The 15,902-nt window shown below is 42.3% G+C and overlaps 1 protein-coding gene across 3 annotated transcripts in view; it reads left to right on the forward strand.

The window, feature by feature from the left end:
• The window catches only part of TCF20 (transcription factor 20), a 430,416-nt gene that overhangs the window by 370,216 nt on the left and 44,298 nt on the right, over positions 1–15,902 (forward strand). For all 3 annotated transcript variants that reach the window (XM_073592696.1, XM_073592695.1, XM_073592697.1), the window contains one exon: positions 5,546–5,632. In XM_073592696.1, the coding sequence (XP_073448797.1) occupies positions 5,546–5,593 (48 nt within the window). In that variant the 3' untranslated portion in view covers positions 5,594–5,632. The remainder of the gene's footprint in view (positions 1–5,545; positions 5,633–15,902) is intronic.

Genomic DNA, 15,902 nt, shown 5'->3' on the forward strand with positions numbered 1-15,902 from the left:
GGGAAAAGGGATACTTTCAAAAATTAAAAAAAAACCAAACAGTAAAGTTACCCCAATTTTTTCTATAATGTGAAAGATGATGATGCGCCGAGTAAATAGATACCAAACATATCACGCTTTATAATTGCACGCACTTGTGGAATGGCGACAAGCTACGGTACCTAAGAATTTCCATAGGTGGCGCTTTAAATATTTTTTTTTACGGTTACCAGGTTAGCGTTACAGAGCAGGTCTAGTGCTAGAATTATTGCTCTCGCTCTGACGATCACGGCGATACCTCACATGTGTGATTTGAACACCGTTTACATATGCGGGCGTGACTTCCGTATGTGTTTGCTGCGCGAGCTTGCGGGGACGGGGGCGCTTTAAAAACGTATTATTTTTTTTCTTATTTTGTTTATTTTTATATTTAGAAATTGTGTTAAAAAAAAAAAAATTTTGATGACTTATATTGATGTCACAAGGAATGTAAACATCCCTTGTGACAGTAATAGGTGGTGACAGGTACTCTTTACGGAGGGATCGGGGGTCTAAAAGATGACGTCGCTTCTGCGTTTACAATTAGAAGGCTGTAACGAAGCCGCCCACAGCTTCGTTCCAGCCCGCCTCCACCCGCCGGAGGCAGCCGGTTGGTCACCGGGCCTTTTGATCGAATGGGAGGCCCGGTAAGAGCGGCGGGAGGGGGGGGGGAGTCCCCTCCCGCTGCTCCGGTATAACAGCCGAGCGGCTTTTAGCCGCATCAGTTGTTATACCCGGAAAGCCGATCGCCCGCTATAAAAAAAAACGTACCGGGATGATGCCTGCAGCTGCGGGCTTCATCCTGGTATAACCCAGGAAAGCACATCTGCGTACGCTCGGCGGGAAGGGGTTAACTCAACATACCACCTTTCGCCCCAAGTCTGTCTTTAATCCCACCTTTCTAATAGGACCATTCATCCAAACCTTCTACCAGGTTGTCTATGCAGTCATGCGCCACTTATGCCAACACAACCCCCACACTCCTTCCACATCATCCAACTTTTCTCCCTCTGAACGCACTGCCCTTAATGACCCTACCAAAAACTCAAATTTAATCAAGCAGATAAAGGTGGTGACCTAGTAGTTCAAATCAAGTCTGATTATCTTAAAGAATCATTACGATTACTTTCTGACACTAACACTTATGCCAAATTATCCTAAGATTCCCTCCAAACCTTCATCATAGAAGCACATGAAATAATAGGGCTTCCACAGATGGAATCATAGATAAATCTGAAAAAGCTTTCCTTAAACATCAATTCTACCACTATTTCTCCATATATATTGATAATTTCCTACAGCCATTAGCTCAAAGTTTACCTGCATACATCTTTTACAAACTCTCAAAAATTACACCTGGGAATCATCTTGCGTATGACTCTCCCTAGATGTAGTCTCACTGTATACCACTATACCACATGAGGTAGGCTTGAGGGCTGTACTACAATTCCTTAATGACGACCCTATGCTGAACACCAGTCAAGCCCAATTCATCTTGGAAGCCACAAAGTTCTTCTTTACGCATAACTACTTTGAATCCAATGGCGACTTCTACCTACAGACTCATGGCACAGCCATGGAAGCCAGCTTTGCCCCAAACTATGCCAATCTCATCATGGATCTGTGGGAGAATGACTACATCTGGCATAACAATCCCTTTTCCTCACACTTGACATTACATGACCGATATATATCAATGTCATAATCATCTGGCATGGTCCTTAATCTCTAATCCCAGAATTCGTAGCCCACTGTAATACCAACGATATGGGCTTATCATTCACTTCAGTCTGTGACGATAAATCTTTAGCTTTCCTTGACCTGACACTCAGTCATGATCAAGGGATCATATATTCCCAAAATTACACCAAACCAACCGCAGGCAACTCTTTTCTGCATTTCCACAGTTGTCACCACCCTCGTTGGATCAAGAACATCCCTAAAAGCCAATACTGCCACCTCAAACATAACTGTATTGGAGATGAAGATTACACTACACATGGTCAACATCTTAAACAAATTCCTGGAGAAAGGTTACCCACCCACCCTCATAGATGAAGCCTTCATGTTTTACACACAACAAAGCAATACCACAGATAGGCAAAGTAATAAAAACGCCTCATCCATACAACCATTGAGATTCACGACTCATTTTCACAGTAAATTTAGAAATATGGAACGCATATTTCAAAAACATTGATCCATTCTACAAGAGGGCCCACACCTTAAATACACAATCTCAACCCGACCCCTCATCTCTTATGCCCTGTACACACGATAGGATTTTCCGATGGAAAATGTGTAATAGGACCTCGTTGTCGGAAATTCCGAACGTGTGTAGGCTCCATGACACATTTTCCATAGGAATTTCCGACACAAAGTTTGAGAACATGCTATAAAATTTTCCGACAACAAAATCCGTTGTCGGAAATTCCGATCGTGTGTACACAAATCTGACGCACAAAGTGCCACGCATGCTCAGAATAAATTAAGAGACAAAAGCTATTGGCTACTGCCCCGTTTAAAGTCCTGACGTACGTGTTTTACGTCACCGCGTTCAGAACGATCGGATTTTCCGACAACTTTGTGTGACCGTGTGTATGCAAGACAAGTTTGAGCCAACATCCGTCAGAAAAAATCCATGGATTTTGTTGTCGGAATGCCCGATCATGTGTACAGGGCATTACAGACGAGCCAGGAACCTAAAAACCCAAATTGCACCTAGCAGATTAAAACCAACTTCTTCCTCCACCAGCGCCCCCCTGAAGTTTTTCAACTTCTAATCCCACACCTCATTCTTTCTTGTATAAATTTGTACTCTTATTTATATATACACAACATTCCTCCCTGGTATAAACATGCACTACCATATATTATATATATTATGTTTGCCATTATAATCCTTCATTAGTTCTGGCTAACAACCTTCATCATCAATCATTTTAAGGACCCTTATGATATTATTCCTCCTCTTGATATCCTCCAATAGTGAGTACTCAATGTACCTTACCCCCACGGTCAAATTGGTCATCCTCTATTCTTTCACCTAATTTCCCTAGTGACCCCTCCCCCCCCCCCATTTCTTCCCCCCCCCTTCTCCCTCTCTCTGTAAACCACATCCATTCCATGTAGCTACATTCCACATTTATTACAATTTTTATTTTTACCTACATTTTTATTTTATTTTTATTCCCAGTTCATTATTTTCATCCTTATATTTAGTTTATTTTGATCTCCACCATTATATACATATATATTGCCCATAATCTTAGTCTCAATACTCACTGATTGGTTCATTGTTTCTAATCATAGTAAAACCTTGTTTCATTGGCAACCATCCAGTACACAATCATTTTTATCAGAATTGCTATTAGATTACCCTGATGGTATCTAACGTAATCAACTAATTACCACCTTGAAAGGTTGCCAAGGTAACGCCTGATTGGTCGTGGCCAGAACTGACTATATACCTCCTCCAAAATGGCCACAGTCTTAGCCTGATGAAGGAACACGCATGCTCCGAACGCGCGCTCCTCCCCACTCTCTCCAACCGGAAGTGACGTACACCACTGTCTGGGAGCCATCCTGAGTGTCTGGGAGCACTGGGAACCACCGGCATTCCTGGACCCATCAGCTGCCTCTTCACCAGTAAGAAGTCTTTCCCAGGAGCAGATGAACCACATTATTAATCCCACATGCGTTGACATCTCATACATCTTGTGAGTTACCAATTGTCTTTTATGGAATAAAATGTCTTCATAATGCTGCACTTAGATGGCGCTACCCTCCTTCTGTCTCCGATTCTTTTAAACGGGTGCCTGGCTTCTTTCCTGAATGCACAAAATATAACTACATGCTAATATTTATAGGGACTAACTCCAGGGGTTTTTGATCCAGGGAATATCCAAATACCTCCTGGGAAGTCTGGGAGAAACTTTTTTTTTCCCCTGCTGGAGAAAATTGGATCATTCTTTTATATGAACATTGGTAATAAGCTTTGTATGGTTCTCACTCAGTTCCTCATAAAATAACAGGCTTGGCTACAATATAACTGAGATTTTTTTCTAAGTACTTGCGGGTGTAAGCCATCTGGACCTGGTGATTTGTTTACGTTGTTTCTCTGATATCTTTTGTAAATGTTCAATCAACCACAGAGCTATCTTCAGTGAAACCTTGTTACTGCTAAAGTGATTTTAAAGGTATTTTTTTAAAATAACAAACATGTTATACTTACCTGTTCTGTGCAATGGTTTTGCACAGAGCAGCCCCAATCCTCCTCTTCTCAGGTCCCCCGCTGGCGCTCCTCGGCCCTCCTCTTCAAGTGCCCCCATAGCAAGCCGCTTGCTATGGGGGCACTCGTGCGTGTGCATTAGACAAACGAAACAGGGCTCGGCCCCGCCCCCTGCTCCCTCCTCGCTGGCTGTGAGCTGCATGCACATCGCTGGATCCCGATCAGGCTTGGGTAAGTATTAGGGGGAGCTGCATACTGAAGTTTTTTACCCTTATGTATAGAATGCACGAAGGTAAAAAAAAAAAAACCTTCAGCTTTTACAACCACTTTAAGAATCTGTCTTTTTCATCAGTAAAAACCTGAGGTGAACAAAATATTTATTACATCTGCCTTTTCCCTGTCTATTGTGACCAGCTTCCTGTGTTGCAGTAGCCTTAATTGTTTTTGCTCCTAATTACTAAGGAGTTATAGACATACAGCAGACTTATATATTCACTGTACAGTACTAATGATCAGCAGTAGCATATGGAAAACCTTAGTACCACAGTGAGGTTTATGCATTGTTTGTGAATTATGAAAACTTTCATATGTATTCATATGCATCAGGTACCGGGGTATATAGAAGTGTTAGAAAAAAAGAGTCTATTGATAAAAATTGTTTTATGTTTGTGATGTACAATTGTTCACCGTGTCACCAAAAATGTCAGGGGTTGATGGAAACTCTTAGGCCCCTTTCACAGGAGGCAGATTTGTTTAGCGGAGTCCGCCAGCTGAGCAGGAGATCTCTGCTGAGTCGGAGGGTGACAGGTCCCTCTCTGCTCACTGAGCAGGGAGGGACCTGTGAGAGCCCCGCTGATTCCTATGGGAATCGGGCGAAAATGGACAGCGTGTCTGTTTTCATCAGCTCTTGTCCAATCCGCCAAGAGGGATGGCAGACTTATCGCCATATGTCTGTCTTGATCGGATGGCAGATGGGTGTCAGCGAACACATCTACGCTGCCATCCGCCTGCCCAGAGGAGTCATGAAAAAGGACAGACGGATCCGAGCGGGCTTGTAGTGTGAAAGGGGCCTTAAGTAAACGATATATTGGCAGACACGTAGTCAATAAAGCGTGTCACATAACATACCAATATTATATTAGGGAGAGACACACTTTGGAATACTGAAAGGTTTTGTGCACTTCAATAAACCGATTGGTATCGATGCATAACACACAGTTTTGTTTTTTGTTTTTTGTCTCTGGCTTTTTCACACTGTGATTGTTTTCCCATACCTACTCCCTTTCTTGCTTTCAGATGAGGACATTAAAGAGTTTTTCAGCAGAGCAACCCGAGCAGAGTTGAAGTGGAACATTCAAGTTTGGAAGAAAAGTGCAAGCACAGGTAAAGAGTTGGTAAAGTTATACTAAATTTGTAGCAATAATGAATGAAATAGTCTGCCATTACTGACCTTTTTCTGGAAATGTTCTAGTTGGCTGTCATGCTGATCCTAATGCTTTAGTATTTTCTTGGTCTGAAACAAATATGCAGATCAAAAGATAGGTCATTTCTTGCATACTTGTTGCAATGGGTTATAATCCATCTACAGCAACTAGCTGTGAACGTTGCACAGGTGTAGCCTCCTGATATATATTGCTGGTGAATAACATTCACACACTCAAGTCAAGTCTCCCATAATGTGCTAATATGCACTCCGTAATAGCACATAATGGCATAAAGATACTTGGCCCTGATAGCGCCGTTACTTTACATGGGTCTCCCTGGAGACACCCTTACATGCATGCTTCCAGGTCTACAGCTGTATACTAAATCCAACACAGACATAGACAGCCTTCTCTGTAAAATCACAGAGCTCGGACGTGAGACGTCTGTGCGGGGGGAGGAGCCTGATGGCGGCGCTGGAGTGAGGGATCGGAGGCAGGCTGGACGGCCCGGGCAGCACGAGTGTGGCGCGGAGTGAGAGTCTGCTGCCGCATCCTTGAAAGGACTCTTGAAGGACCCCCCCGGGTCTCCCCGCAGCAGCACCGCTAATGGAAGGTCTAGTCCCCCCTCTGCGAGGAGGCGAAGCCAGGGGAGGACCAATGGTTGCTTGGAGCCGGCGGCGAGTGAGGGGGAGTGCGGACGAGGTCATCCCACGTAATCAGCCTGAGCCATCCCGGCGTTGGGCTGACTCCGCACTTGGTCCGGCGCGGCAGCCCGTCCCTTCCATGGTACTGGGGGAGAGAGCCCCCTCCCTGTCTGACCCCCCTTTGCAGCGGTTTACGGCTCAGCCCGGCTGGTTACACCATGGCAGACTGGCCGGGTAAGTGGCCATGCTACATCAGCCCAGGACACGCCTGACACCGCAAGCCTCCTGACGGGACTGGCCTCCTGAAGAAAAAACATATGTGAGAAGACACCAAAATTGCCTGACTCGAGAGCAGAAGGGAAAGAACCCCCCTGCAGGTATAAATTTAATTTTCTATTTTTGAAGAACTGAGGGGGCGGGTGTCCTAGAGAAGTTTCATAGAGACTTGCCTATTAAAATCTGGATTCTTGAGTCTATGGTGGAGGGCACGTGCTTGCCCGTTTGGTTGTTGCATGAGGGCCCTATTTCCTTTCTGCCAAGACAAGCTAAGCGGCCCCAGAAATAGGACAGTTACGGCTTAGCTTTTGAAACTTTTTGGTGTTTTTTTTTTTTTTTTTAAACTTTTTGGTGTTAAATGCATGGTATGGGCTGCACGCTATTTTTTGCATTTGCAAGTACAAAGTCAGCAAGCCCAAGTGAATAGTCGCTTTAGTTGCTGCTTCGGAAGGTCGCTGGAGCCAGTCGCCAAGTCGAGGGACTGATCTATAAAGCTTGGCCTTTTTCTAACTACAGGAGGAGGAGTGCAAACTAGGAGGAGTATGAGAGGAAGGGCTCAACGATCAGCTGAACCTAAGACCCCTAGGGAGAGTTTAAACGCCACTTCAATTAAAAAATACCACAAAGAGGTGGGCTCAAAGAGTCCGGGTATGGATATGAAACAAGCAGGACCGAAAGATAAAAAGAAAGATCAGCTGAAACAAAAGGGGGGTCAGGGGGAGAGGCCCAGGGAAGATCGCGAGCTTGAATGAGGACTCACTATCAGCGAGATGGAGGAGCGAAGAAACATCGCGCTAATCCCCACTAAGGCAGAAATGCTGGAAATGTTCTCCAAACTTGAAATCTCTATAAAATCAGAAATTTCAAATGTACAGATGGATATGGGCCTTCTGTTGCGCAGAGTTGAAGAACTGGAAGAAGCGTCAGGAAACCAGGTTAAGGAGATAGCGGAGCTTAAAACGCAAATGAGGAAAATGCAGAGCGATTATTGCATACTGTCATATAAATTGGAAGAACAAGAAAATCAAAGCCGCCGTCAAAATCTGCGGATCAGATCCCTTCCTGAACAACAGAATGAGGATTTAGTGATTAAGATGCAAAAAATTTGTAACCCTATCCTGGGTAGACGGGAAGATGAGGCTTTAAGGATCGATAGGGTGCACAGGATCAGAAAACTCCCCAATATGAAGCAAGATATTCCCCGAGATGTAATAGTCAAATTCCACTCATACAAGGTTAAAGACAAGATTTGGAACAACAATACGGCAATACGATACGTTTAATGATAGAGGGTGCGGGCCTTCTGGAGGTGGGTATTGAGGAGGTAGATACCCAGGGTTGGCCGGTCTGTCTCCGTCGCTCCTGTTCCCCCTCCCTTCACTTTAGGAGGGAGGGGGGACTTCAGTGGCTGCTACCGGAGTCTCACCCCCCCCCCAAAAAAAAGAAGCTTGCAGTGGGGGATTAAGAATGTCTTACTTGCTGGCTTAATGCCGGTGCACGGCCGGGGTGGGCGGGAGGGATTTAAACCTGCAGGGGGGGTTACATTTGCACAGCGGATGATAGAGGAGTTTGGCTAGATGTTATTAAATTAAATGTTTGATATAAAGTTTATATCCTATAATGTGAAGGGTTTGAACTCGCCAGTTAAAAGACACAAAATCCTAAAGGAACTCCAACATTATCGAGCGGACATAATATTCCTCCAGGAGACCCATCTAACCCTGGATTCCAGTATTAAGCTGTACTCTCCTACGTTGCCCTTTTGGTTTTATAGCGATACCCCCATCAGGAGAGCCAAGGGAGTTGCAATTGGATTTTCTAAAATATCAAAATTTTCATTGACAAACAGGTTGTCGGACCCAGATGGCCGCTATCTTTTCCTTAAGGGCAACGTGGGGAATAAAACGCTCACTTTAGCGAACGTTTATTGTCCCAACAAAAACCCGATCATTTTTTTAAAACAGGTATTGGTCAATTTGATGTACTTCAGGGAAGGGGAGGTGGTTCTGGCAGGGGACTTCAATTTTTGCCTCGAGCCCACTGTAGACAGCACGTCCCGGGCACAGGGGATAAGTAAGGTTCAATTGGGAATGATCAGGAGACGGTTGCACCAATGCCACCTGATGGATGTGTGGCAGGTGCAGCACGCAAAAGTAAATGATTTTACCTTCTTCTCCTCTGTGCACGGGACGTACTCAAGACAGGATTACATTCTGACGGACCATAGCTTATTGGACTATGTAGTGGATACTAGAATAGAAATTACATCGTTATAAGATCATTCCCCAGTTTCAATGAGGGTCAGGTTTCCGGAGCTTCAAAGACAACCATTCTCGTGGAAGTTGAATGAAAATTTACTTAAAGTTAACCAATTATTAGAAAAGGTGCAGGAAGAAATTGATTTCTTTTTCAAGGTCAGTGACACAGGGGATATTTCCCCACCCACCCTCTGGGAAGCTCACAAAGCGTACATTAGGGGGGTTCTTATCTCCATTGGGGCTGGGGTGAAAAAAAAGAAGAAAGGGGAAAATTTCTTGAAGAAATCGCCTTACTAGAACAGAACCATAAAAGGCTCAAGGGACAAAAACCAGGAAAGTTTCTGCCTGTTAGCTTAAAAAAGGGAGGAGTTAAAGGATAGTATGGAGCAGGACTCAAAAAGGGCTTTACTTAAAATAACAAAAGATAGATACTTTTGGGGTAATAAAGCAAGTAAACATCTGGCGAGGTTATTGGAAAAGAAGAGAGACCGAAATTTTATTGAAAAAATATAAAATAAAAAAGGTGAAGTAGTAGCCACAACCAAAGGGATAGCGGAAGAGTTCAGGAAGTTCTATGAGGCTTTGTATTCCATTAGACAAAAGGGAGCGGAGGATCAACTAGAGAACAGGAAGTTGGAAGAATTTCTGAAAGGAGCTGGGATGGCTGGATTGTCAGATGAGGACAAATTAGTTCTTGATAGACCCTTAACCGAAGATGAAATCTACGCAGATTTGATTAATTCACCCAAGGGGAAAAGCCTGGGCCCCGATGGGTTTACCACCCTTTATTTGAAACAATTCTAACATACATTGGTGCCGAAGCTCTGCCACTATTAGAATGAACTGGGCTCCAACTGTATAATGGGGGGAGACGCCCTATCGGCAACCATATCGTTGATTTTAAAAGAAGGAAAAAACAACATGCTCTGCTCCAGCTATAGACCTATCGCGTTGTTAAATGCAGACGTTAAACTCTATGCAAAGGTGCTGGCTAATAGATTGAAGGATAAAATGAACACCTTGGTGCACCCAGATCAAGTAGGATTTGTCCCGGGTAGACAGGGTAGGGACAATGGAGTGCGATCATTGCTCTTGCTAGAGTTCACTAAATTAGGGGGGGCCCCAGCTCTATTCCTGTCAATGGATGCTGAAAAAGCGTTTGACAGGGTAGACTGGGGGTTCATGATTAAAACATTGGAAGCGATGGGGGTAGGCCCAAGGTTTATTTCTTGGGTGAAAATATTATATAATCACCCTTCGGCGTCGGTCAAGGTGAATGGGGTTTTATCCAGGGAGTTTAGGATGGAGAACGGGACTAGGCAGGGGTGTTCCCTGTCCCCCCTTTTATTTGTTTTGTCCTTAGAGCCTTTGTTGGCAACCATCCGTAATAATCCAGATTGCAGAGGGATGATGGTAGGGCGATAAGAACACAAACTGGCGGCATTTGCCGACGACGTTATGTTCTATATCACGAACCCTAAGATCACAATCCCGAATTTGCTCCAGATTTTGAGGATGTATGGAGACATTTCAAACTTCAAAATAAATCTGAGCAAATCAGAGGTACTAATTTTAAATGTGGGCAAACAGGAAGAAGAGAGTCTGTCGAAGGCCTTCCCCTGGAGGAAGAAAATTAAGTATCTGGGAATTAAATTAGCTAACACACTGAAAAAAATGTTTCTAATTAATTGTATTCCCTTGTTGGACGAAATTAGGCAGGAAACAAGAAGCATGTCAATGCGGCCCCTTTCTTGGTTCGGACGCATTAATGCAGCCAAAATGATGTTAACCCCTAAAATACTGTATAAATTGCAGATGCTTCCAATCCCACTCCCACACTATTATTTGAGAGCCTTACGAGGCCTAATCGTGAGGTTTGTCTGGCGCGGCAAAAAGCCACGAATTGCTCACTCAGTCCTGATTAGAGGAAAAAAACTTGCTCTTCCAGATTTCAATAAATATTACACTTCAGTAATTTTTTCACGGGTTATAGAATGGTCAAAGGAGGTATCAGATAGGAGGTGGGTTAATATTGAAAACAGTTTAAGTAGCACAGATCTAGGTCACATTATCTGGAACCCTCCAAAATATAATTACTAAGCACTCAGACAGCATCACTAACGCGAAACACTCTTAAATTATGGGATCAGGTACACGCACATAAATGGAATTATAACTCTCCTCTGATATATATTAAAGATAATACATTTTTTGAGCCTGAGATGAGGGAGGTGGGAGGGTTGGATAAAAAATAGTAGCACACAAATAAAAGACATAATTAGTGAGGGGAAATTGTGCCCGTACCTCGACTTGAAAGCCGAGACCGATCTTATGGTGGTTGATGCATGGAGGTACACCCAGTTGACGCTCTTTATTGAGAAGCTTCCGAAACCTATTAGAGGTGAGGATGAGTACAGGCTGTTAGAGCAGCTATGTAAGAGAGACAAATTGGGTAATACTATCTCCCATCTCTATAAAAATCTGACTTTGAAGGAAGAACTGGATGAACCTCCATACATCAAGAAATGGGAAAGGGAGTTAGGGTCACAGTGTAGTAAATTCACAGTAGAGAAGATTTTGAGAATGTTACATGGTTCTTCAATTGATATTATGCGTACTGAGATTAACTTTAAATGCCTTGCAAGATGGTATGCCACGCCGGACAGACTTGGCAAACTTTACCCGGATATAACGGATAGATGTTGGAGAGGGTGTACAGACATAGGCACGATGGCTCACATATGGTATACGGAGGTTTGCTAGTTTTATTGTAACCACCTGCAGGAAGGGGGAGGGGTGGGTGGGTTTGGGCGGCAGGGTGGGTATTAATTATGAAGGAGATTTTTGTATTTTTCCATGACAATGTTGTGTAATCATACTTTTTAAATATTTATGGCTTTAGTTTTGCACTTCTAAAATATAAATAAAGAATTAAAAAAAAAAAAATCACAGAGCTACTCGATCCACAAGCTCCCAAATTGACAGCCACTTCTGAAAGCTGCAGCGCTGCTTTGCTCATCAGCTCCTCAATTGACAGCTGTTTTTTCTCCTGCATGTGTGAAGTGCACAGTACTTGCTTCCCGTCCAAAGTTTGGGAATTCAAAGCTGGGGGTTATACAGCAAAGGTCATCTTTAAATAGGGAAGGAAAAGTTTGGGAGCAAACTAAGAAAAAAAAATCTTTGCCTTGCAGCAATTAACTGTGATCCAGAGGGAAATGGGGAATAATAGGTGGGGGTTTAAAAAAATTCTCATAAATCCTATTTAAATTTGTGGTTATCTAAATAATAGCCATTTTCTAAAAAAGACTGCACTCATGACAACAAAACCAAATAGGGATAAAGCAGCTGACTTTATGTCCTGGTAAGACATAATTATAACCTGTCAAAATAAAAGTAGCACTGAATGTCCAAAACTACAGTGATTAATTATGCAAACTTATGGAATTATAGACAATACCAACACAAATAATATGCAGCAGAGATCAAATGTAAACATTAATGAAAATCCAAAAATCTCAAAAAAAAAATAAAAAAAACTGAACTTGGATAGCTGAGCTTATCAAAAGTAAAAAAAATCAAAATAAAGTCCACAGAAGTGAGTCCAGTCCCACGTGAAAGGAAGTGTTTAATTCAGTGTGTACTTACATTAGCTCCACATTTTCAATGTGTGAATCCAATGTGCTCATAAGGAAGAACTCTTACCAGAACACCAAGGGGAGAATATCAACATTTGACGAAATGCATAGGGGCATGGCCTGAACATGTGGGCATCATCACACAAGTCAGCTCTGCTGATCTATGTTATGCTATTGTTACACTGGATTGATGAGCACTGTTTGTAGCCACAAAAATGTGAGTGTTTTTAACCTTTTTTGGAAAAACGTTCATTTTAATGGTATTACACTATTGCAGTATCTTTTCACATTTACACATGGGCACTGCTGAGTGTGGTCTGTATATTAAATGAAGAAGCTGGATGGGCTGTGTATAAATGCTTTCCTTGACCACTCCGTAGTTAGGGGTCATGGTGTTCTGGTAAGAGTTCCTTAAAGCAGATCTTCACTGCATCTCAGCACCACAAGCCAAAACCACTTTTTTATTCATTTTTAATATTCAAAGAAAAGTACCAATCCATCCATAACTCTGAACCCCCTCCCAGCATTTCTGCCCTTGGTCATCTTGAATTAGGGCAAATGTTTCTTGTAGCATTTACTTCCTGGAATCCATCTGCGCTTAGCTCAAGCATGCATGCATGAAGGTGTGAAAAGAAAAACAAAGTAGATATGGCGCTGTTCTACTGCTAGCAAATAGTGGTTGAAGGCATGATACTAGAAATGTGTGAAAGATATATTACATATATATACTACTCCCTTTTGAAAAATCCTAGAAATAAGGAGATATTCCTGTTAGTAAGTGTTACCAATGTGTATCAATTGCGTGAAACCAAATAAAAACAAAACAAAAAGTACAAATACGTTTGTCATGAATCAGTTAAAAAATATCCAGAACTGATACAATAACTAAACCCAAGAGCAAGAGCTAAAACATATGCATGTTATAGACCTCAAATGTGGTGACTGCCTTAGCTTTTTTTTTTTTTTTTTTTTTTTTTTAAAGCTAGGGGCAGTTTTAGCAAATGCAGAATATACCTGTTGATCTTGCTCAAAATGCAGGGTCTTTGTCGTTTCCTGTGAGCAAAGAATATCTTCCTTCCCTCCCAGTTGCCCTGTCCTCTATGTAATGGAGATAGAGATATGGACAGGTTTGGGGTCCATATCAGGAGAGCAACTTAAAGTGATTGTAACCGATCACTGTGTAAAACAACCCATTCAGTTTAAAATAGAAATTAAATGCAAAACATTTTTGTATAGATATAAAAAAATTATAAATACCTTTTTTCCCATTTTTGTAAATGATCACATTCCCTCTGTTCTCAGCTGCATAAGAGCTGGAGGGAGGAGAAGCAGCAGCACACTGATCTTGCCAATGAATGGCTGTGCAGCAGGGGCGTATCAGGACAAGTCTGATAATTGGAGGAGAGCACACGGAGTTCCCAGCATGGCTAGAGAACTGACCATGATATGCTCTCCTGCTTAGTGTGGTCAGTTTTGAATAGGAAAGCAAGGAGACTAGCAGGAACACCAGGCATTTCACATAAAGGAAGCAATACAAAGAGAGCAGGATACCTTCTCATATATGGTATAGCAGGCACATATCAGGAATATGAAGTGTTGGAGTAACAAATGCTTTAAGATGAAAACCCTGGTTCCCTCCATAGATACAGGAGTGGTGTAGCCATCCAGGGACGAGATGCGTATTTGCGGAAGAACCAGGTAAAAATAAAGCAAAAAAAAGTGTAAAAAAAAAAATCGAGCCACCACAGCATGGACTAGTAAGCGTCAATATATTTTTTAGTTTGGGGATTAGATGAACTTTTTAATTCACTGTAATATTTATGTGGGCATTTTTAATCCTATATAATTTTACAATGTATGTATTTAATGTATTAAACCCAAAAGCAAGCATTTATTATATTGCCGCTTACCAATTCTTAGATGTAATGGCTGCATTTGTTTTCTTTTTTAGGCTTTCTTTTCTTTTTCACCCAGCGATCCAGCCAGTAGGTCTGTTGTTTTTCAACAGAACAAGCTGTCCTACAGTTGTAGCAATTAGTGTTGAGACAAATCATTTGCACTTACAGTGACTAGCTATAATTTATTTTTAATAATTTATTCAAAACCTTTATCCTAAAAGCAACAAAACTGCTGTTGTAACTGCTAAAATGTTAGCTGGAATTTGGCTACAGTTAGATGCACGAACAGATTTGGATACACTAACACTACCCCCCCCCGACATGGCTGCTGTCCAAAGGTGTCTCTGTTGCTCCTTTATCTAGAGGCACTCTTATACAGGAGGTGTGTTACTGACCAGATCACCGGGTGAAATCAGAAGAAATAGGATCCCAACTAAAAGAAAACTAAGCCACCACATCTAATGATTGATAAGCTGCAATATATTTGATTTGATTTTGGGTTTAGTACCACTTTAGCTACTTGAAGACACTTTTCTCTTACATCTAAAATATCTGTATTTTGTTGCTAGAAAATTACTTAGAACCATCAAACATTATATATTTTTTAAAGCCGAGGCCCTGGAGAATAAAATGGTGGGTGTTGCAATTTTTTATGTCACACGGCATTTGCACAGCAATTTTTCAAAAGCAATATTTTTGGAAAAAGTACAGTTTAATGAATTTTAATGCAGCAAAACACACTAGAATACCCAATTGTTTGTTAAAACATGAAAGCTTGAAAAAGGAGCGTGGCTGCCATGTCATTCGCAGCGAGCACGCTTAAGAAACGCGTCACCTTTCCAGTGACATCATCCATCCGTGCCTATTACCAACTGCGCTCCAAGCCTCGAATTGAAGTGTCTCCACTGCGGCTGGCTTCTTTCATGAACAGCGGTACCCCAGCGGGCCCAACTCTTCTCCTCATGCCGGACTGGACTGTCAACTGATGCCACCTCCCCTTGTTGGTATTTACATGCCTGAATTTAACTTCACAAATGTGAGTTGCTTGTATTAAGTGTATATTAAAAACGTGTTATACATCTGCACCTAGAGGCACCTCTCTCCTTGTCTTTTCAGTGTTATTGGAACACGGTTCTCTTTTCCCTTTATGACGGCAGCCCTGCGTGTTGGATCTCTTACCATCTCCCCTTATGGTCATTGGACTATTCACACTGTTAATGACCATGGATTACTATAATTTGTTTTATTCCTTGGCCCTGATTGTTGTGCTGAACTAATGTTCATGCCACATTACACTATGGGATTGTTTTCTCTAGTTCTCTGCTGCGCCTTCACTTGTATTAGAGAAGAGAAGGGTTAAAGTGGCAAAGGTTTCTACAAGTAATCATTTTCTGCTTGGAGGGATAGGTGGTTGAAGACAAGGATACTGTGAAAATAATAAGGTTGTGATTAGAGAGGGGAAAGGGGATGCTAGCGAAGTTTCTAGGAGGGCAGAGATGGGAGAATACAAGGCCAAGG

The sequence above is a fragment of the Aquarana catesbeiana genome, linkage group LG07 (assembly GCF_042186555.1).
Source record: "Aquarana catesbeiana isolate 2022-GZ linkage group LG07, ASM4218655v1, whole genome shotgun sequence".
In the NCBI taxonomy this organism is placed as follows: Eukaryota; Metazoa; Chordata; class Amphibia; order Anura; family Ranidae; genus Aquarana; species Aquarana catesbeiana.